This window comes from Juglans microcarpa x Juglans regia, chromosome 6D (assembly GCF_004785595.1).
Source record: "Juglans microcarpa x Juglans regia isolate MS1-56 chromosome 6D, Jm3101_v1.0, whole genome shotgun sequence".
Lineage (NCBI taxonomy): Eukaryota > Viridiplantae > Streptophyta > Magnoliopsida > Fagales > Juglandaceae > Juglans > Juglans microcarpa x Juglans regia.
In genome coordinates this window covers 30,343,617-30,367,613 of record NC_054604.1, presented here as the reverse complement: position 1 = coordinate 30,367,613, position 23,997 = coordinate 30,343,617, and the positions used below count along the sequence as shown (strand labels likewise).

Sequence of the window (23,997 nt, the reverse complement as noted above, 5' to 3'; positions counted from 1 at the left end):
GAAAAGGAAAGGATAAAGCATGATCGACTTGAAAGCGTAAATATGATCATGAATGATAAAGTTAAGACCGAGAAAGGTCAAGGTGGACCTCAATAGAAAAGGAAGTATAATATGTCATCACAATCCAATGGATCTAATGGTAAAAAGGTGACCTGTTTCTTTTGCAAGAAAAATGGCTATCTAAGGAAGAGCTACATCAAGTATAAAGAGTGGCTTAAAAAGAAATGTATCTCTATCTCTCTTGTGTGTCATGAATCTTTTTTCGTTGATGCTCCTATAAATTTATGGTGGATTGACTCTGGTTCCTCAATTCATATTGTGAATACATTGCAGAGTTTTCCAACCAGAAGGAAACTAACAACAAGTGAACTCTTTGGGTTTTTATCGGAAATAAAAGGCATTCAAAAGTTGTTGCAGTTGGAGTTTTATAGTGATTCTCAAATGGGAACATGTTTTGGAATTAAATAATGCTATTTATATTCCAGAATTTTGTAAAAATTTAATTTCTATTTCTAGACTAATTATCAAAGGTTACAATTTCTTTTTTGAGAATACTATAACTATTTTTAAGAATAAAATTCATGTTGATTCTAGAACTTTACTTGATAACTTGTTTAAATTAAATATTCATCCCAATTTTGAGGATAATTATCTCTCCCTGCATTCAGTTGGTATTAAGAGAACCCTTTTGAATGAAAAATCTTCTTTACTATGGCATAAGAGATTGAGACACATCTCTGTAGAAAGGATGAAACAGTTAGTAAAAGAAGGGGTCCTACATGATCTCGATTTTACTGACTTCAAGAATTGTGTGGACTGCATAAAGGGCAAGCAGACTAACAAAAATTCTAAAGGTTCAAGAAGGAGCTCAAGTGTTCTTGAGATTATACACATAGATATCTGTGGAGCATTTCTTACCCCTTGCTAGAATGGTCAGAGATATTTTATCTCATTTATTGACGACTATTCTAGGTATATGTATCTTTATCTTCTGAATGAGAAGACTCAAGCATTAAATGCTTTCAAAGCCTATAAAGCAGAAGTAGAGAATCAAAATGAAAATAAAATCAAGATTGTAAGATCTGATAGAAGAGGGGAATATTATGGTAGGTACACAGAACAAAAACAAATGAAGGGTCCATTTGCAAATTTCCTTCAGGAGGAAGGCATTGTTGCCCAATATTCAATGTCTGGCACACCACAACAAAATGGTATTACAAAAGAAAGGAATCGTATGCTAATGGATATGATAAGGAGCGTGATAAGTAAATCTAGCATGCATCTTTCCTTGTGGAGTGAACTTTTTAAAATTGCAGTGTATATGTTGAATATGGTTTCATCCAAGTTTGTTTCTAAAACACATTTTGAGTTGTGGAGATGGTGGAAACCTAGGTTAAATCATATACACATATTGGGTTGTCCTGCTAAAGTTAGGATTTATAATCCTAATATAAAGAAGTTAGACCCAAGGACAACTAACGGTTTCTTTATTGGGTATCCAAAGAACTCCAAAGGATATAAATTTTATTGTCCCAGTCATAGCCCTAGAATTGTCGAATATAAAAATGCAAGATTTCTTGAGAATGTTAAACCTAGTGGGAGTGTGAATCCTCAAGAGTTCACTTTTGAAGAAACACCTGAACATGCTACTTTGCCTTCTTTTGGAGGAAGAATGGTTGTCTTAAGGCAAAATAAATCACAAGATCGTGTAATGACATCAATTCAAGAACAACATGCCCCCGCAAATGAGGTTCAACCTAAAGTTATTCCGCATTTACAATCTGAGCCAATTGAGTCATCCCCAAATGATGAAGTAATGGGTCTAAGAAGATCCTCAAGAATACGTAGGCCTGTTATTTCAGATGATTACATTGTATACCTAACTAAGTCTGATTTTGACATTGGACTTCCAGAAGTCCATATTACGTTTTCACAAGCCAAGAGTGGAGATAAATCTACATCTTGGCTGGATGCCATGAAGAATGAGTTAGAATCTACTTATAAGAACCAAGTTTGGGATCTCGTCGAATTACCAGAAGGGGTGGCAACAGTTGACTGCAAATGGGTTTATAAAACCAAACAAGATTCTTCTAGTAATGTCGAATGATATAAGGCTAGACTTGTCGTTAAAGGATTCACTCAGAAGGAAAGTATAGATTATCATGAAACCTTCTCTCCGGTTTCTAAGAATGATTCATTGAGGATAATCATATCCTTAGCAGCTCATTTTGATTTAGAGGTACATCAAATGGATGTGAAAACGAATTTTCTTAATGCGGATCTTGATGAAGTGGTATACATGAAACAACTTGAGAGTTTCAATGATGACAGTAAAAAAGTATGCAAGTTGAAGATGTCTCTTTATGGACTAAAATAAACTTCCCGTCAATGGTATTTAAAGTTTCACGCGATTGTTATCTCATACGGTTTAATCGAGAATCTTGTTGATCAATGTATATACTTTAAGGTTAGTGGGAGTAAATACATTTTTCTAGTCCTATATGTAGATGATATTCTTCTTGCAAGTAGTGATTTGGGCTTACTACATGAGACTAAACAATTTCTCTCCCAAAACTTTGAAATGAAGGATATGAGTGAAGTCTCTTATATCATTGGCATAGAGATTCACAGAGATAGAAAACAAAGAGTCTTAAAACTGCTTCAAAAGGCCTACATTGAAAATGTTTTACAGAAATTCAGTATGAAAGATTGTAAAACCTCTGTAACTCCTATAATCAAAGGTGATAAATTTCATAAATGTCAATCACCTAAAAATGCATTGGAACAAGAGCAGATGAAAAGTATACCTTATGCATCTACAGTGGGTAGCTTGATGTATGCTCAAGTTTGCACCCGTCCCCATCTAGACATATGTATAGCAGTTGGATAATTGGTCGCTATCAAAGTAACTCAGGTCTTCAATATTGGATAGCTGCAAAGAAGGTGATGCGGTATTTGCAAGGAACCAAGGACTACATGCTAACCTACATGCATACAGAAAATTTGCAAGTGGTTGGCTATTCAAATTCAGATTTTGCCGGTTGTGTAGACACCAGAAAGTATACTTCTGGACATATCTTTCTTCTTGTTGAAGGATCTATATCTTGGAAGAGTACGAAGTAATCTATAGTTGCTACGTCTATTATGGATGCATAATTCATTGTGTGCTATGAAGTAACGACACAAGCCATGTGGTTGAAAATTTTTATTTCTGGTCTTAGAGTTGTCAATTCCATTCAAAGACCAATAAAGATTCTTTGTGATAACACCACTACAGCATTTTTCTCAAAGAACAATAAGAGCGGAAGCAGAAGCAAGCATATCGACATAAAGTATTTAAGTGTGAAAGAGAGCATAAAAAATAATGTGGTGTATATTGAGCACAGTATAAATTTGATGTTAGCTGATCCAATGACCAAAGGTTTACCGGTAAAATAGTTTCAGGGTCATGTGGATCGTATGGGCCTATCTAAAGTGTAATTTCTCTCATGTTGCTATATATTCCACAAAGAATAAATTTGAATTCAGTTTTAGTTTCAGTTTTGCACATAAAGTAACGAATTCGTTATATCCATTAGGTGATTAAGTTGGACCAAATGACTTTTATTAGTTGTTCATAAACTACTTTAAGGGATACTATGTATTGTGACACATGGAAGGGAAATGCTTACCATAAATAGCAATACCACCATAATTCGTGTATAGGATACCTTAACAAAATTGAGGGCATTATTTTTTTTGCCATTTTAGTTTTATCTATTAAGTGAACCAAATGGGAGAATGTTAGACTTTTGGTTTGGTTTCCTTAGAAAACCATTTGTCTTCCTTAAGGTGGTTCACTTCATCTAAGATGATTCACTTCTTCTATCAAGCATAGGTAATTGTTCTGAATAAATAAAGTGGTTAACTCTAACTATTTTTTATAGATGAAATAATGAGGGTAGCCCAAAAGTTGTAAGAGTAATAAGTAAGAGTCTCTAGTCTTGTCTATATAAAGGGGCTTGTGTTTTCCATTAGACTTACCCAAAATGTTCTAAGGCAAAAGACTAGAAATCCATTCCCTACAGAAAATCTCTACTCTCTTTTATAGGTTTTTCAGTTCTCAAACCCAAATAGTTGGACGTAAAAGATCCTACAGATCTCTTTATTCTTTTAAGAAGGTTTTACACAAGGCTCTTTGCAAGTGCAGGCTGATGCACATTCCTTCTCACAGCATAAATAGATAACAACACCTCTCCCTCTGCATCTCTAATTATAATCCCCACTCCCATCCTCATACTCATTGTGTTAAGAGTAGCATCCTAATTTGCCTTTACTTCATTAGGATTTGGCATTTTCCATCTCTTATTAGTCCCACATGTTACACTAGTATCTTTTCTATCTTTCAGACCTACTTGAGCATATTTGTAATCTTTCATACCTTCACTTGTCATTTGAATCAATTTCCTTGGATTATAGAATCGATTTTAAAAAATAAATTTATTCCTTCTCAGCCATATCCTACGCATGATTGTTGCAATCCATTCCATATCCACCTTCTTGAACCTGCTCATTAGCTTACCCCACAACTGTAGAAAGTCTTCATCTTCTATCTCCCATTTCTGCACTGGACTTGAGGATTTTGCCATACATCAGTAGCAGTTGGACAATACCACTAATCCGTATTAATTAGTCAAAAATCGTGTCCCCTACATGATCAATATTGTGTTGCAAGTGTAAAAAACTGGTACTATCTTGGATAAATTGTGTGCTGATTGAATTGTGAACTTTATCTGCCTTTTGTATAAAGAAATCATATTTATAATTATGAATTGTGTAAGTACGGCGCACTATTTTAAAAAATATGAATAAATATAAGATTTATATAAAAAAAAAATTAATTTTTTACTCACCGCTGATATTCTTGTTGTTATTGCTATAAATATTATTATTTTTGAGATGGTCAATGCCATTAGGATATAATAAAGAGAACACTCATTTATTGGTTTTGATCCAAAGATAATATTAATTATACAAGCCTTTTTTTTTTAATCTCATTTCCTGTCATATTCTTAGGCTATTGCAACGATCCAACTACCCGACAGATCAAGTCATGAACGTTTTCTTTTTTCTTTTTTATTTAAAATAATAATAATTTATGAAATTTATTAAGTCATGAATATTATTTTCATAACACATTTTTGTTTGGTTTGGTTTCTTTAAAAGAGATAGGCGGAGAAATAAAATCTAATCGGCCGTCGCATGGAATTCCATTGATCGATTTGATTGTGTTGCAAAAGAAGATGAGAGTGAATTTAACGTGCGGTTTTAAGTTGAGATGAGATGAAAATTAAAAATTAAATAAAATATTCTTATAATATTATTTTTTAATATTATTATTATTTAAAAATTTTAAAAAATTGAATTATTTATTATATTTTATATAAAAATTAAAAAAATATATAATAATGAAATGAGATGAGATGAAAGACTTTCATTATTTAACCAGGCCTAAATTAATTAAAGGGTGACCCGTTTCGCAATAAGGAAGTTGTTGAGATGACAGTCTAGATTCAATTGGTGCATCAAAACTTCATCGCTGAAACTCAACCCCCTTACCCGATTGGACAGTCAAGAAAGAAAGATTTAAAAAATCATACAAGAATACCAATACTTAATAGAAACCTAATCTATTAGGTTTATTACTAAATTTGTTTGTCAATAGTTATAAATACATAACTTGTTCTAAAGTTTGTTATAACTGGTATGATATTATTTATTAGTTGACATGGCACAATGACACATCTTCAATAGGAGTAAATCTGGATGCAGATCTAAGAATCTGACTATACTCTAATTCACATTTGAATTTATAATGCAATCCAAGTACCCCGCTTGGGTTAATCCTGTTAGAACTCGAGCAGGTACTCGATTATAAAAATTTGAATATTTTACTATTTGAATTGTGATAAGATATCTAGATTTATTGAGAAAATCATTCTAAAGAATAGAGCTACAAATATAAAACGACATCATTTTACTTTTGAAATGTGAAATTGATATCGAGAATTACCCGCATCCGCATTAAATAACGGTATTCATATTAAAAAGAAGGAGCGGATACCAAATTTGGATAGCAGTCAAGATAAAATTCCGGGCAGACCGACAAATAAATTGGCTTGAACGCACAACCTAGTATTTTGAATTTCCTCATAATTAAATTTATGGATTTACTTAAGAGCTAAGGTTTTCCGAACCAGAAGAGTATGACAAGTATGACCAACCCGAAACATACACAACTATAAATTTAATTTATGTGGGGCCCAATTAGGACACGTATTTGGGTCGGCTCATGTCATTCTCGCACTCTCCTTTCCTCCAACATCGCGACTTTCTTGTTTCTTCCGTGATTTCAAAACCACCCCTGATTATTCTCCCGCCACGTATACCCCTTGGAGCACCCGTCATCTCTAACGGCCGTTATCCTCGCACCTTATAAATATTACGTTCCCCGTTGATGTTAAGCTAACCTGCTCTTCGTTGGGTTTCGGGTCGGTCCATTCCTACAGTTACAGATTCTTGCCATTTTAACGGTCCAGATTAATTCTATCAGTTCCTCTTCCTCGCCAAATATAGTCTCGACTCTCCACAGAGCTTAGAGAGAGTGACTCGAAGCTCACCACGAGGAGATCTGAAACGAGGTGAGTTAGAAAGCCATGGCGGAGGAGCATCACCACGAGGAGCCGAAGCAGGAGTCTTTGATTGAGAAGATATCGGAGAAGATACACGGCCATCATGACTCCTCGTCGTCGGATTCGGACGACGAGAAGAAAAAGAGCAGCTCTTCTTCTTCTTCTTCTTCTTCTCCTTCGCCGATGAAGTCCAATATTTACCGCCTCTTTGGTAGGGAAAGGCCTGTGCACAAGGTTTTCGGTGGTGGCAAACGTATGTTAAAAAACTCCTCTTTTCTATGATTGCCTCATGAAATGCTATGGAAATTGTTTTCGAGTTCTATTTTTTTCTTTGCTTCTGTTTATTCTAATTTTATTTCTGGTGTGGAAATTTCGTTGAATTTGCTTGAAATGCATTTCCTGGTAATTTGCTTGAAATGCATTTCCTGGTTTATTTGGTTGCTGTGAGAAAGTGTAGTAGTAGTGATTGTGAAACCTCAGAACAGCTGAGGCGTGGAACGGCTAATATTAGATCCCAATCTGTCTTCGCAGTTTTCCCCTCCCCAACATATATGTAATATTAGTGTGTCGTCGTAAGAATATAATACGTCTTCAATCAGAGAAACAATTTATTTTTTCGAAAAGTTCAGCGTTATATTGGATCTAGATCTGGTTTTGTTTCCGAGAGGAACTTGTGGCACCGACTAATCTATGTTGCTGAATACTTAATCGGTTGTGTGGAATTACTTTATTGGCTCTCAAATGTTGTTGACGTGAAGGTTTCCGGGTTTTAGCTTTACAAAACCTCGTGAGGTTCTTAAATACTTGTTTTATAAGTTAATCGGCATTGAACCTTCAGTTATCGACTCCCTTCCTTGGTTTAAAATGTGATAACCCCAATATTTCAACTTGGCAAAACCATATCTTTTATGAATAATGAAACAAAAATATCATTTTGGCCTAATGATGTTGATTTGGTGTTCATACCACAGCGGCTGATGTTTTCTTGTGGAGGAATAAGAAGATATCAGCAGGGGTGCTTGGTGGAGCAACGGCAGCGTGGATTCTGTTTGAATTGCTTGAATACCATTTGCTGACTCTGGTCTGCCACATCTTGATTTTGATACTTTCAATTCTGTTCTTGTGGTCAAACGCATCCACCTTCATCTACAAGTAAGGCTGCACTTGTTGTGGTGGTTTAATTATTTCAATTTCTCTATTTTGAGTCGTTTTGCTCATACATCTATTTGATCATGTAGACATCCACCACACATTCCAGACTTCCATATCCCAGAGAAACCACTGTTACAGTTTGCTGCAGCACTGAGGATAGAGATCAACCGTGCTTTTGTTGTTCTGCGTGATATTGCATCGGGAAGAGACCTCAAGAAGTTCTTATATGTACGTTCATATCCCTATTTGATGAACTGACTTGTTGACATTGATTATAACCCATATCTCTTGAAGAGCTTAAGAGTGACTAAATATTTTTATGCAAGTATATGACCTCTTGAGTTCCATAAAATGCAATCTTTGTTCGTAATGTTGTTTTGAAATATTATGTTTCCCTACTTATGGTTTCTATTTTATGCTCTATGAAACGACCTGATTAATTAGGCGATCGCTGGCTTGTGGGTCTTGTCTATTGTGGGGAACTGGTGCAACTTCTTGACCTTGTTCTACATCGGTAATGGAGTTGCTACATGCATTTATTTTTTAGTCATACCTTGAATAGATTCAATCTTTAACACACGGTTTGATCACTTTTTTACAGCATTTGTTTTGCTCCAAACATTGCCTGTATTCTATGAAAAGTATGAGGTCCAGGTGGACTCATTCGCTGAGAAAGCACATGCTGAGATCAAGAAGCAGTATGCAGTTTTTGATGCAAAGGTTTTGAGCAAGATTCCGAGGGGACCATTGAAGGATAAGAAGAAGGTTTAGAGTGGCATTTCAGTTGGCCTTTTCAATGAGCTGAGAAATATTTGGTAGCTGTGTTATGTGAAAAGGTGGTGTGAAATTTTTATCCATGATTGTCAAGAACCTGTTTTACTTTTCTTTTTTTTTTTTTTTTTTTTTTTTTTTTTCCCTTTTAGGGTGTTGGGGTTCACATCGTGGATTGATATGGGTGCAGTAGTACTTGTGAATGTGTCTATCTGCTGACGGCCACCGAATGATATGTTGTTACTTCATACTCCTATATATTTGCATATTTATTAATGCATGTACATTGGGCTAATTTTATATCAGAATATTTGCCATTGGTGTTTGTCTGAATACTGCTTGCTTTGCTTTGCAGTGATGTTCATAGTGATGTAAAATAGTTCTGACCTCATTTGTTGTTGGGGGGATTTTACCTGTTAAGTTTAAAGGTTTTTGTTATCGAGTTAGCCAGTATGCAAATCATATTCTTCTGTACAGTGCGTCATGAGTCGACTTCTAGGGATTAATGGATGATGAAGATATTTGTGGTGAAGTACAAAATCAAACATAAACCGGTCTGAAATGGGATGGGATGAGTTAAAGATTAAAGTTAAAAAATTGAATAAAATATTATATATTTTTTAAAAGTAATGTTACACAGTCTCCTCAACTTCCACACTACTTTTTTTTTTTTAATTTTTTAATTTTTTTCATTTTTTTTTTGAGTTTATTCGTTGTAAACTAATTCAACTCTTTTATTTACTATTTATATATTAATTATTTGATAAAAGAAAAAAATAATAAAAAATTAAAAAAAGTGTGATGCATAGAAGTTGTGTAAATAATAAGAGGCGTAGATTTTTTTATTTTTTAATATTATTTCTGTTTTGAAATTTGAAAAAGTTGAATTGTTTATTTTAGTTTACGTGAGAATTTAAAAAAATTGTAATAATGAGATGAAAAATTTTCAAAATTTTGGATTTTGAAAACAAAACAGGCCTAAATTCGTATTGAAAGAGTCCCGAATTGGTTTGAAATGGTGCACAATGGTGCCACATCGGGAAGAAAGACACAGAAATGACAAAACTGGCCGAAAACTCGGAAATTCGGCCCAAAACAGTGAAAAAAACAACAATTGGCAGGAAAATGTTGTGCATGACGGAAACATATATAAATGTTGTACCGATTAAAAGAGTGCGTGAAACCGAAAACTCTGAAACTTGTCCTTATCTTAAATCTGCAAAATATTGCAACCTAAAAGTTACTTTTATTAAGTGGAATCTTCATTGAAGCTTTTAATTTTCTTTCTACATTGGTTCAAAATATGACTTCCCAATACCCCCCAGCTTAGGCAAAAACTAACTCCTTGTGTGAACTACGAAATAGCAATTTTGGGCCTAAAAAGGAAATGAGAAATGATAGATATACAACCCTTTTTACAACATTTTATGCAATTATGTTTTTAATTAGGGGTATTTTTGTAAAGTAACTTATAAGATTAACATTACTTTACATAAACACACTTATTTTAAAGCATAATTGTAAAAAGAGTTATACATGTATTATTACTCGATTGATATAGGTTTCCTAGAAAGCTAAATAAATGAGTAATTGTACAAATCCTAAATAGACAAGTCTCATGCAAGCCTTTTGTCAAAAAGTAAATCCCACTAATAAAGAATATATATATTTATATATATATATATTATACTTTTTTAAGGTAGAGTCCACTTTTTTTACAAAGGCTTGCGCGAAGTTTGTCTATTTAGAAATTGTACAAATCATTTTTCTTTCAGCAAACTCTTTCAGCAAACTCTCAAATGGCGGAAAGAAGACTGTTGTTGGAGAAATTTACCCAACGGTTAGTGGGAAATTTTTTTCAAAAAAGGGTGGAGGAAAACATTGACCTAAAAACTTGTATTCTTTAATCACAGTACCATCGTGAATGCAATTATTAGTTTGAGAAAGAGACATGCAAAAGGAATGTAGCAGTATGCCAAATGGGATAAAATATTTCACCCACAGCCAATGTTTGCAAAAGTTACATGAAGTCTATCCAAAAAAAAAAAAAAAAGTTACATGAAGTAGAAGTAGCACCATATAAGAGAAGGCCATTCGTAAGCCTCTTGGTATCTTTTAAAACCCATTACCCTCAAATTGATCAGAAACACAAATAATCCACTACAAATGGTAAAGAAATATTGCTGACTTTGGATACTCAAATCCCATCCAAGTCCAAAATATTGCGGCATGTCCGACTGTCTGTTTTGCTCGAGTATCTGGCTAATGCTCAAGCATTTTCGAAGTGGTTTTATCAACCACCAAGAACTAAAATGTATTCCCTAACAAGTAACAACCCCCCGTTTAAACAAAGGTTTCCTTTGCTTGGCGGCACAGCAGTAAAAAAGATGAAGCAGCAAAAAAGCATAAACAAGCTCCATCCAAAGAATCGTACATGCATATATCCCTAGAAAAACCATAGCACTACATGATGGTTCCGATTCTTGAATCACCAGTTATTAGGGCCTAATCAAGTGGACAAAGCATACCTCCCATTTTGTTTTCTCCACCATCTTTTTGTTGGTTGCTTCAACTTCATGTTACAGTGGACAGCATTTCAATGGTTCACCCAATGATATTTAAAATCGTTCTCTTAACAGCCTTCTCATCAACCTCGTTATAAGAAGTAACTTAATTGCTGCTTCTTTCTAGAACCCCCCTCCCCATACAGATCGTTCCATTGCTTCAACTCACTCATTATAGATCCCTCGGCTGCAAAGCTTGTGGAAACCTGCATTCCAAACAGCAATTGGAGTGGACCATGCATTTGCACAAATAACCAAAAACATCAATTGGCTAGGATATATGTGTGCGTGTGTGTCTATAGATCAGGATAATACATTAAACCCAAATCCTTTGTCCAATGTGGGTGAACATAAAATTCACAGCCGATGATATTTGCTTTGTATACAGCGATCGGGCAGTACATATTCTTAAACTAGGCTGTAGTTACCAGAACTTAATTATATACTCTAAAAAGTCATCTTCCACAAACAACACACTATAGACACAGATATTTTACCTGATTCTTCGCCTGCCTCAAATCTTCCATGTTCAATGGCCTAAGGGTAATTACTTCTTTCTCCTGATCTTCTTTTGTGTCTGAAGCACTTCCTGGATTCTGCTCTTCTGCAGATTGGACTGCTTTCCCTTCTGAAGCTCTCTGCCTTTTCTCCTGCAAATAACAGTTCACAAGTAGAATCTACCTTAAAATTACTCCATGAAGCATTATGGTAACAGCTTAAAATTGTCACCACTCTTACCAAATCCTTTAGTCTCTCTTGCTTTATTAGCTCTCTAATTGGCCGATAAGCAGCTGTTGTGCACAAGTTCTGGTTTAAACGGTTACACCTAGTTAATAAAACCCAATTATACATTTGAAAATCAAGTATGCGTCAAATCCAGACCTTCAGATCACTTCCTGTATATCCTTCTGTCATTGTTGCTAGCTCCTTAAAGTCTAGTCCTTCTTCAACCTTTTCCTTTGCCAAGAGAGTTCTGAAGATCATCTCTCTGTTCTCCACAGACGGCAATCCCACCATAATTCTGCTATATGAAAGTAATCATCATCATAGACAGTAATGATTCTCTAATAAATAAAGGATTCATTTGTGTCTGTCTGTTGGGTCCATACTCTGCAACAAAATTCTATTCAGGCAAGTTGAAGCATTGTTCAAGTGGATTGACGGTATTACTTCCATTGGGAATTCCCATATGTAGATTTTCCTATTGGATTTCAGGTCATAAACAAAGTAAAACATCATTCTACAAACATGACACTATAATTAACACTGAGATCTTCAGGGTAAAACGGTTGTTCTCAGAGATGTAAAATTGCAGCCTTCAGATTAAACTTGAAAGGAGATATTAATTGCATTCTCAAAGCAAGTTTAGAATGGAAATTGCAAAATTGCAAATAAGTGATACGACATAGCCAAGTAAGAGACTTAATGGTGAAACTAAATGTCACTACATATGTATAAATACCTCCGCTCAAAGCGCCTAATAATTGCTTCATCAAGGTCAAATGGCCTATTGGTTGCGGCGAGAACAAGGATGCGCTCACCAGGTTTTGTCAAGAGCCCATCCCAGTGTGTCATGAACTCATTCTTTATCTTACGCATTGCTTCATGCTCCCCAACTCTGGTCCGCTGCCCAAGCATGCTATCAACCTCATCTACAAATATAACAGTCGGAGAGACCTTGGCTGCCAGAGTGAATAATGCACGGACATTCTTCTCATCTTCACCAAACCATTTAGAAGTGATCGTAGACATGGATGCATTTATGAAGCTTGCTCCAGCCTCCTTGGCAATGGCCTTAGCCAGCATTGTCTTCCCAGTGCCAGGCGGACCAAATAGCAATATCCCCTTGCAAGGTTTTAGAAGGCCTCCTTTGAAGAGGTCTGGTCTTCGAAGAGGGAGCATCACTAGCTCTTGAAGGGACTCTTTAATCTCGTCTAAGGCACCAATATCGGCAAAAGTTACACCAATCTCATTTGCTGGTATAACCTCCGGCCTAATGCGCTTCTCAAATTCATTGTCAGGTTCCTGTTAGGAAGTGACATGCACCAACATTTTCACACAACTAATCATATAAAAGTAGTGAAGAAGAATGTTGTACACTGTAGAGATTGGTGACTTCCAGAGTATGAAAACTCGAATACAACTGAACTATGAGACATATTTCCCGAATTCCTTTTGTTCTTTATATGGGGGTTTCAACTTTGTTCAAAATAGAGTTTAATTTGTACGTGTACAAATTGGGGATGTTTTGATCAGTCAACCACAAAATATAATTTTTTTTAAAAAAAAAAATATGTAGACCGAAGAAAAATGGAAAAAAAGAAGGTTTAAGTACACAAAAGTCTTTGAATTTTGTATGGTTTTCATTTTGATCAAGTTCTCAATTTTATAATTTTTTTAATGTGGGATTGTAAATTTTTTTAATGAAAACCCTCCATCAGATTTCCATTAACTTAAATTAACGGAAATCTAATGTGGCAGGCCATGTGACTAAAAAGGGAAAAAGTAAAAAGTTAGAAAGAAAATTCATTTTTAAAAAATTAAAATAATTCAAAACCTGAAAAAAATATTACTTTAAAAACAAAATTTTTAAAACAACGAAAAAGGGAGGCCGCAGGGCCACCCCTCTTACCGCTGAATGTGGCAATTAACCTATAGCAATGCTACACGATATCCCCGACCTCTATACACCATATTTTTTTAAATTTTTTTATTTTTTTTTTAGTTTATTCTATTTAAATTAATTCAATTCTTCTATTCATTATTCATATATTAAATATTTGATAAAAGAAAAAAATAATAAAAATTAAAAAAAAGTATGGTATATAGAGATTTTTTCTTAACGTAGGCATTGCTTGTGTTTCCAAGACCGCTGTTGGGTCCAACACCCAGGAATGGACTCTTGCCAAGGAGTGGTGGCCGTGTATTGTTCTCTTCTTCAATTTTTCAAAAAAAAAAAAAAATTCATGAGAATTCGAATTTAAAAAAAAAAAATCAAAAATCGTTATTAGTTCCTTAATTTTTTTTTTCCAAATTTTTGGCTTTATTTTTATTTTATAACTTTTATTTTTTTTTAATAAAAAGGTGTTATTTTCTTTATTTTTATGTTTTCAAAATTTCTATTTTTCTTTAGGTTTTAAAATTTTTTAAATGCTTTTTTTAAAAACATTTTAGAATTATAAATCGACTTCTCTTTGTTATACTTTTTAGGGTTTTGTAAGAAAAAAAAATACGAAGCTAAGGAACAAAATGATAAAATTTAAAACTTAATGAGCAAAAAGATAATTATGCAAAATCTAGGGACTATTTTTGTACTTAACCCATAAACGAAAACAAAAACACGGAAGACTTACGGGAGCTTGGGAAGATGGAACTGAACTATCACCATCTGTCTTTGGCACTGAAGCTGGCGTTTCTGCTTCTCTTTTGTGTTCAGGAGCTGTGCCTTCAGCCTTTGTTTCAGGCTTCATGCTAACAGCCTCTTCCTCCACTGCATTCTGTAAGTAATTGAAACGAAGCAGAAACAGGTCATTCTAGTTCTATACGACTTCTTCTATTCTCAACTTAATGTATATACATGCGGCCAACAGACCTTAGATGTTTCAGCTTGTGCTTCCAACTTCAAAGTATCTTTGTCACCCGATTTTCCTTCTTGGAATATACTCAATCCATGGGACAAACTGTTCCACAGCAACAACAATATAAGCACATAAAGCTTAAATAGTTAGGACACCATTAGAAATGTTAATCTTACCTATTAGATGATATAACAAGTTTTCCATTTCTGTATTCAGGATCCTTGTTATTCATTAAATGATAAGAAATTGCTGATACCACGATCTCTTCTATGAAGTTACTGAGAACCATTGTGTCCGCCACACAGACTGTATCCAGATCATCACAATCAAGATCATTCGATGAAAGTGCTTCTATAATGTGGTTTCTGTTGTCTTGAACCTGGATTGTCTTCATATCCTCCTCCAGTCTAGACTTCCAGCTGACAAGATGGGATTCATCCTCTGGAGGCCTGATCTCAATGCTGTAAGGGAAGAGAGCAGTAAGCCTCTCATCCACATCTCCATAGTCATTGCAAGGATCCATAATTTGTGAACCAAGGATCAGCACTGATCCAGACAGTTTCTTCAACAGTTTCTGGAACAAGTTATATATCCTTTGCGATCTGAACAATAACTTATCAACATCCCTAAGATATAGCACAATTGGATTGGTTTTTGAAACAAAAACCAATACCTGCAAAAGAATTCGACAGAGATGTCCCCCTATCAATACCCTTACGAAGCAAGAAGTGAATGCAGAACTACAGTCCCAACAAAATAAGTGTGGACATGAACATGTTTAGGTGTCAGTCTCGCCACTGAAATTCATAACAAAAAGATGGTACCTTGTAGAGAGACTGTATAAGAAGCTTCTCATCAAAGGACCAGCTGCTTGTTGGTTTGAGATGAGCTAGAAAAATAAAGAACGGAGAAAAGTGAAGAAATTAAAAGCAGCAAAATATAAACCAATTAAAATGGAATTACAAATGTTTTCAAAATATTGTATAACAACCCAAAGAAAAATCAAGGCACTTCTAGGTTTATTCTCCAAAACGACTAGTCATAATTACAGTTGAACCTCATTGGAATTATTATAAAGCTTAGTTCCATCTGGTAGAAACCAATAAGGGACAGCACTTAATGCAACTTTATCATTCTCATTCGCCCTTCTAATACTTTAGCCACCCAATGCAGGACTTAGTGGTGGTGTTAAAATCTCCTCACTTGAATCCCTAATGTCCATATCAGGGTACACGTCCCACAAATCTCCTCACTTAAATACCTAACTTCCTTCTCAGGGTACATGTCGCACAAATCTCCTCACGTTACTAACATTTGTAATAACACAAGAAAAGCCTAAGCCACATTTAAGCTTATACTAAAAAAGGAATAATCAAGGTTACAACCGAAACCCATTGGAATCATCATAAATCTAAGTTCCATCTAGTAAGAAACAAATGTAGTAACAGATACTCAGCACGCCTTTTATTAGACTTATTCACCTCTATCACACTTCATCCACCCTAGGCAGGACATTTTTTTATGAATAATATTTAATTAAATGGAGTAAACTGTAGAGTCAGGATTTGAACTCATAACCTCTGCTTTAATATCACATGAAATCACCACTTTTCCTAAAAGTTCAAGCTTCCACCCTAGGTGGGACTTAGCAAGGTGTTAAATCTTGCTCTTTATCAAGTTCATAAATAACTAAAAAACATGGGTAGGATTCAAAGAAAATAACATGGTAAAGAGCATTCGCACTTGAGCTGTATTAATTAACATCTTATCCATAGCATATCACAAAGGGAGTCAATCCTTCATCACTCATGTGAAACCTGGAGAAGCAGTAAGGAATTTAAAGCATCTATACCCCTAACACAAACATATTGAGACTGACGTGTTTGAATCACCATTTAAATTTGAAAGGTTCCTTGGCACTCATTGCATGAAGACAAATGCATTAAACTTCACATTTCAGTATAAGCTTGGTGACTGGTCCACAAAATTGTTAAAAAAAAGAAACACCAACAACAAAGTGCACAACAAAGGCTTAAAATTCTTCTAGTTAAACATATTGCCCAAGTAAAATATATATCACAGACATGACTTTCACACAGCATCAGTAGTTGAATACTATGTTTATTCCATAGACATGCTACATTATTCCCAGCGCTTGTAGAACCACATATCAATCCGGAATCTTTAGTAGATTAATTTTCTTTGGAAAACCTGAATTTGCAGAAGTGTTTTGCAAAATGAGGTTACTGATATTAGCCGAAGCAGAAGCGTGTCTACGAAGCTTAGGAGGATTAGAAGAACCATCTGTGGACCTGCAATTAGTGAATGAGATATAATTCCAAAGATAAAGAAATAAAGAGGGAACCAAGGCATGTCTCCTGTCATCAACTAAGAACATCCACCCTACCATACCTTGAACCAATATCCGCCACACTGCTCTGTCTCCGTAATGTACCTGAAACAAAACTTCTTTGTCAGAGCTAGACCATAAGATGAGAACACGATATAACCAGTATAACCAGAATATTAATTTATTTAACCATCAAAACATCAGTATTAATTTATTTAGCCATCAAAACATCAGTATACAAGGTATAATATATCTAATTATTGTAACCAAATCCTATATCCTGGCAACTAAGCTTATCAGATCTTGCATTTCTGCCTGTTTCGAAAAAAAAAAAAAAAAAACACAATTCACATATTAGTTTTAATGACTTGTCACATGTAGGCCCAAAACTTCCCAGAGGGAGTCTGACACTGTAATATGGTTACATATATTGCACCAATGCTGGCTGCATAGGCATTCACATATTGGATGAGTTGGACCTCAAGTTTCAAAATTGTAGGCACAAAATTGGTAAGTGAAAGAACAGAATATGTTGCTCCAACTCGTAGTTATTCTAATGCAAAAATGGTTGTATAGAACCATACTCTGAAGTTCATGATCTGTAAGATTAAATGACGAGAAAGTATTCGACAATATTCAAATCGGTCCACCCAAATAAAATGAAATTATCTTTTTCTTCGTACCTTTAGATTCCTCTCTCAGCTGACGAGTTGAAAATGATCCAAATAAGTCAGACAATCGCTCCAAGGTTGACTCTGAAGTGGACCTTTTAAAGGACTGCAAAAGAAGATCACCCATGGAAGCAAATGAAGGGGAGGCAGCTGAATAGTTAACTCATTATGCATGCATATCATATCGGAAAAAAGTCCTGAACTCCAATGCTAGAGTATCATGAAAGATTTAAATACTAAACTCAATTCATACACAACACAAGAACATAATGAAAATCAAATATGGAAATCTTACAGATTCTCTGTTTGCACTACCATATTTGTTCTGAATCTGTACAAACCAAATCATTACAATTATCAATACAATAATTTATTTGAAAGACAACAATAACTGCAGATACTCACCTTCAGTGAAAAGTTTGTTACATCTAACAGTAGTAACTTCGCTTCAAAGAAATGGGCCAAAGCCTTGGCAAGCATTTGTTGGTAAAGCTCTTCAACACAAAAATTATTGTGATTACCATTTGTCTGAAAATTTTGAATATAATCAAACATTCAATGTCAGATCAGGTAAACATTGTAGTCCAGATAACCAACCAGCGGGTCCCGAGAGCAAAATAGCCCGACTGGCAGGAGAAAGATTTCGTGTGTACTTAGAAACATCAGCATGCTTCAAATGGACATAAGCAGCACTTGTTAGCAAGACCCGTGTCTGCTCACTGTAATTGCACGGCCAAACAAGAACATCTGAGTTACCGTAATACAATTAAAGGACACTAATTGTAAGCAAGTCCATTTCAGCATCAAGAATTTATGTGGAGACCAGGTAAGAAAGCAAATAACGCTGCAAACTTCTTCAGTTCAAGCGCAACATAGTTGGCTAGAACTGATGGACATTTACATTTATTATAATGATACAAGATAATATGATAATAGTAAAGTTATTTCTTAAGATTAAATGAATGCACTTTGATGCATATATAGTTGGCATCAATTCCATTTAATCATTAACATTCAAGTCTACGCAAACTGATTCAAAGAGGCTGAGAAGACGAGATCAAGTGAATGGTATCAACAGCCACGGATTAGAATCTTATATAAGTTGTTGACGTGAACAGATCCAAATTACCTGGGAAGGGGGGTATTACACTTGCTTAATGAGTGGTTTGAATTTTAAGAACCCTGACACGATTGAAGCACCATTAAGCAAGTGTCATCTACATTCCTTTATATTTTCCCTTGGGTGGATAGAAGCACCACACTTATTTTGATCATATAATGATGGATGCTCAGAAAAAACGTGCACAAGTAATAAGTTATGGATGGTGATACTCGGTCAATATACTCGGCTCCCACTGAGTCACTGACCGAGTAGTGACAGCCCAGTACTCGAGTTCTTTGTGGCTCCAAAACAAATAATACAGGGCAAAATAAATCTCAGATAGTTTGATCTTTGAAGAGCTGGAGGCTCGCAGAGAACACAATAAACCCTCCTAAATATAGAATAATTCTCGGCCACCAACCCATTTTGGCAGCAGGAAAATTGCTATATCGGTTCACGAACCAAATTTTCCAAAGTCCAAACATAATATAATATAATTAGGCAGGGAGGAAAACCAAGAAATTCAACTCGAACACCGAGAAATCAGACATGCACGTGAGCGTCAGATTCTCGGATCAGATGTGAAGTACCATAAAATTCTGGTGTAAACAATGAACATGACAAAAAAATCCCTAGAGTTCCATTATCAATGTATCATATTAAGTTACAGATATAAAAAATTATATAAAAATTAATTTATTTTTATATGATTGATTATATTTATTTTATACTAAAAATAATCTCACAGACGTATTACATCAAATTACATCAATTTATAAATTTATTTTTATATAATCATTTTATAACTAAAGTATTTATTTTTCTTTTTTTAGAAGGTGCTCTAGAATCGTCCATTAACATATAAAATTTAACACATTTTTTCCGACTAAAACGATAGGTTTTATTTGAAAAATATTTAAATTTTTATCAATCATATCTCGCTACGCAGATGTTAGATGTTTAATGAATAAAAATGAAAACATACGAGCATTTATAGAAGGGAAAAAACTTATCCGTTAAACACAGCCCAGAAGGAGAGTCCGAAAATGTTAGGAAATAATTTTTATCTCATTTTCTTAAACATTATTTGAATATAAATACTTTCAAATTAATTATTATAATATTTTTAAACTAATCATTATAATTTTTTTACACTTTCAAATAAAAAATAACATAATTTTTTTAAATTTTTAAACAAAAAATATATTAAGAAATATATTTTAATAATATTTTAAATTTATAATATTTTTATTTAATTTTTTCTCTATCACTTTTTAAAAATTAATAAATATTTAAATCCAACTTATTTACAAATTATCTTATAATTATTCACAAATTTTTTAGCCTCGTCTCGTTCCCAAACATTCCAAAAAAGTCGACCTCAATGATTTCTCGGAAAAAATATATATTTCAACTCTCGAGGTCTCGAAAACTAGCACTAAAATATATTCTAATATTATTTATTTGATCGGTTTTTCTGAAACCAAAATCGCCCGAATTTCAACCAGCAAAACCTTAAGTAGAAAAAAGAGAGAATAGAACGAAAAATAAAATCTGCGGCTAAAGCCTAAAAATTTAGTTTGTTTTACATAATTCTATTCAATTATTCAGCCATTCATTTTCAGTAAACATAAATTGAAATGTATCGTATCATCTGTTGTACCTGAAATTCTAGAATTCAGAACTTTTATCGTTCGAACGTCTCTCTCTGTTTTTCTTTTTTTCTTGATTTTGTTTTAAAGACGGAAATGGAAATAAATATGATGTGGAAAATCACCTGAGGTAGTAGGGGAATTGGTCGAACGTGACGTTGCTTTCTCGTCCGTCAACTATCTGCCGGAGCAACTCCTGCTCCATCTTCTCCAGAGTGACGGCGTTCGAGGCGGAACCGGTTCCTGACCATTTAGTCTGTCCTGAGGCCAATCCCAGCCCCACTCCGACTCCCACCCCAACACTCAAAGCCGACCACAATATGCTTTTCTGTTCCATTCAGCAACCGACTTCAATACCAAATAGAGGAAACGATTTACTACCTCGAAAAACAAAACGACAGGGAAACCCGAGATCTTTGTGACAAACAGAGCCTGCTATGTGTTAGGAAAAAAAGAATCCAAAAGCTCAAAAAATTGTCAATCTCTGTTAATCTTGGTATTTCTTCCACTACTATTTTTGATTAATTTTATAGATTTTTTGTGATGGTGGTCGATTTAGAAGGAGCGAAAGAAACGGATAGGGCACTAAAGAGTCGCCCAAAAAAATTATCGGCGGGGGAGAAGCGGTGGCACAGTGGAGACGAGAACGAGAAAGAGAGAGAGAGGGAGATTGGGGGTGGTGATGGAGTTCGTTCCCGCTTTTTCAGGACTGCCCCTCGGGTTTTGAGTTTTTAAAGACAACATGGAGAGAGAGAGAGAGAGAGAGAGAGTAAAGCCAATGTCTATGTAACAGCCGTCACTATTTTGACAGTTTATCCTATCCGTTGGACGGTTTACAGGTTGAGTTTTCTTTCCAAAAAAAAAAAACAATTTCCTCCGAATTGGGTATGGTCACATCGACGATGCATTAACAGTTACTTCAAAATATGTATATATAAAAAGTAAAAAAAAAAAAAAAACAGTTACCATGACAAAAAAAAAAAAACAGTTACTTCAAAATAATCAATCAAAATACACTTTTACTATTTTTACGAACTTTTAAATTTAATTTTTTTTAGAAGTTATTGTTTATGACAAAGAAAACTTGTAGATAAAAATAAATAAACTTGAGGATACAAAAGTCTCGAAACCAAATTTTAAAATGTAATGCCAAGTGCATGTGGTGTGATGGCACAAGGCCTACATCTTTAAAATGGAGATAATGAGTTCGATCCGCTCCTCTAATGTATAAAAAAATTAAAAAAAAAAATTTAATATAGTAAGAGAAATTTTTCCTGCATGTACAAGATAAAATTTTTATAATTGTAGAAAAAAGTTACAAGTACCAATATTTAGAGTGTGTTTGAATGTTGAAGTGAGTTGAATTGAGTTGAGATGATAAAATATTGTTAGAATATTATTTTTTAATATTATTATTATTTTAAAATTTGAAAAAGTTGAATTGTTTATTATATTTTGTATTGAAATTTGAAAAAATTGTAATGATGAGTTGAGATAAATTGAGAGTAGTTAAAGAACCAAACGAAGCCTTAAAGCAATCAATTCAACCAGAAATGATCAGCAAAAAAAAATGTATTAAGAAATGAGCTTTATAAATCAGTGCCTAAACCTAGATAAACTCACGTGGTCCAGCCTATACTTACCTAAGGCTAGAAAATATGTAATAGAAATACTTTCAATGTCTTCTTTAGAGCATTCACATCTAAGTTTTCATAAATTTTTCTATAATTTAGCTAAAAATCACATTCTCTTAAAAAATTTTCTAAATTTTATTCATCTTTAAAAAATCTCATACATCTCATTCCATATCATTTATCTATTTTATTAAAATATTATTTCTCTATTATTTCTTTATTATTTTTTTCTCTCACTTCTATTTACAAACCTAAATACTCAATATTTTTTCTTATGTTTTGAACTATTACTCTAGTGAATATTTTAAACAATAATTTAAATTATTTTTTTGTGGGTATGATAATATTTTTAAAATTAATTTTTTTATATTTTAGTAATTATTTAAATTATTTTTAAAATTATTATTTAAAACTATAATAAATATAAGTATGAGAGAAAATATAGATGATTGGAAGAAAAATTTATTTTAATTATTAGAATAAAATATTGATAAAAGATGATTTAGGGGATGAATAGTGATTCCCTATATTTGGGGAACCACTAGTCATCTCCTGAATATTTTTCCTAAAATAGAGATTCGGATTTAGAAGCTGGGATTTTAACCAAAACCATAAAATGAGTCTCAAATTATATAGGGAAAACAGTGTTATGGGGCACTGGCTGCAAATGCTTTTAGCCAGATAAAACAGCCACAAAGTTACTCTCCCGATGAGAATGTTGAAGAGAAAATAATAGAACTTATTGAAAAGAAAGAATGTCATCTCAAATGTTATAATACTTCCAAGGAGGACATTTTAAATTCAAAAACCAATGGACAAGTATAGCTACATTAAACTCAAATATCACTCTCGAAACACCTAATTATAGACAATAGAGTGACATTGTCATAGAGCCATTAGTTCTACATATGTATTAGTGTCATTTTCCAAATGAAATGAAAATGTGAAAATCATGTCACCTGAGTCAGATCTGAGTACCCCTATACACCCCTTTCCTACAGGACCTTCAAAGATAGAACCATTTTTATTAAATTTTAGCATTCCAGGAGGAGGATGCTGCCAACATATAAAAACAGGAATTTAAGCTCAATACTTTCAAAGAAATGAAAGCATAAAACGATAGAACCAGAAATGGCTTTATCAATATATAATTAAGGTCAACTTGCGAATGATAAACTTTGTTAATTACCATAGAGCGCACCAATTCCTTGCCATTATGGTAGTAATAATTTTTTGCCAACCATATCTCCCATAAAATGAGCATGGGAGTGATGGATGCAATAATGATTTTTTGAATCTTAATTACTTATTTACATATAATGTCATTTGTTTATTCATTTTTATATCATTTAAATAGTCTTTTATTTTGAAAATTATATATATTTCTTCGAACCATCAATAAATTATATATTATCTGTGTTTCCTTCAATATTTACATTTTTTTTAGGAAAACAAACCATTTTTATAACACCTCAATGGAAAGCCCAAATCACATGGCCTATACTCCAAAAGGACTAGTCAATTATACAATTGGAGTCCCATTGGAACCTTATAAAAAGCAATAACTTCTCATTCCCAATCAATGTGGGATCCCGTACACCACCTACGATTATCCATATCATATGAGATATCACAATCTACATCCCTTAAATTCACAACGTCCTCGTCGAGCCTATCTATTATAGGTGACATGGTTCAAATCCCACATTTCTAGTTGAGATAGAAATGTAATGCCCCAATAGAAGGCTCAAACCACATGACCTATACTCCAAAATGACTAGTCAATTATACAATTAGAGCCTCATTAGAACCTTATAAAGAGCAAGAACTTCTCATTCTCAAGCAATGTAGG

The 23,997-nt window shown here is 33.9% G+C and overlaps 2 protein-coding genes across 2 annotated transcripts; one reads left to right on the top strand and one right to left on the bottom strand.

Moving 5' to 3' along the window:
- Positions 1-6,510: 6,510 nt before the first annotated feature.
- LOC121235139 (reticulon-like protein B2) lies at positions 6,511-8,899 on the top strand. Its single transcript, XM_041131403.1, has 5 exons — positions 6,511-6,924; positions 7,643-7,823; positions 7,910-8,051; positions 8,268-8,337; positions 8,425-8,899. Exons 1-5 carry the CDS (start codon positions 6,696-6,698, stop codon positions 8,592-8,594), a joined length of 792 nt encoding a protein of 263 aa, XP_040987337.1. The 5' UTR covers positions 6,511-6,695; the 3' UTR covers positions 8,595-8,899.
- A 1,775-nt stretch (positions 8,900-10,674) lies between these two features.
- LOC121268907 (putative cell division cycle ATPase) lies at positions 10,675-21,252 on the bottom strand. The gene is made up of 16 exons (XM_041173175.1): positions 20,637-21,252; positions 18,355-18,476; positions 18,163-18,251; positions 18,053-18,088; positions 17,770-17,863; positions 17,149-17,191; positions 16,948-17,048; positions 15,561-15,625; positions 14,913-15,409; positions 14,751-14,838; positions 14,512-14,655; positions 12,621-13,183; positions 12,041-12,179; positions 11,897-11,965; positions 11,656-11,808; positions 10,675-11,364 (listed from the first exon to the last, which is right to left on the bottom strand). The coding sequence occupies exons 1-16, from the start codon at positions 20,846-20,848 to the stop codon at positions 11,251-11,253; spliced, it is 2,529 nt and encodes an 842-aa protein (XP_041029109.1). The 5' UTR covers positions 20,849-21,252; the 3' UTR covers positions 10,675-11,250.
- Between the last annotated feature and the right edge of the window lie 2,745 nt (positions 21,253-23,997).

What these genes read in the sequence shown, in the direction of transcription:
- LOC121235139 (XM_041131403.1), top strand. Translation starts at nt 6,696, where the DNA reads ATGGCGGAGGAGCATCACCACGAGGAGCCGAAGCAGGAGTCTTTGATT. An exon ending in ACCTCAAGAAGTTCTTATAT is followed by an intron (nt 8,052 to 8,267) that starts GTACGTTCATAT and finishes CTGATTAATTAG; the next exon opens with GCGATCGCTGGCTTGTGGGT. An exon ending in CTTGACCTTGTTCTACATCG is followed by an intron (nt 8,338 to 8,424) that starts GTAATGGAGTTG and finishes ACTTTTTTACAG; the next exon opens with CATTTGTTTTGCTCCAAACA.
- LOC121268907 (XM_041173175.1), bottom strand. Translation starts at nt 20,848, where the DNA reads ATGGAACAGAAAAGCATATTGTGGTCGGCTTTGAGTGTTGGGGTGGGA. An exon ending in AAACACTTCTGCAAATTCAG is followed by an intron (nt 15,626 to 16,947) that starts GTTTTCCAAAGA and finishes TTATTTTTCTAG; the next exon opens with CTCATCTCAAACCAACAAGC. An exon ending in CTTGTTATATCATCTAATAG is followed by an intron (nt 14,839 to 14,912) that starts GTAAGATTAACA and finishes GCTGTGGAACAG; the next exon opens with TTTGTCCCATGGATTGAGTA.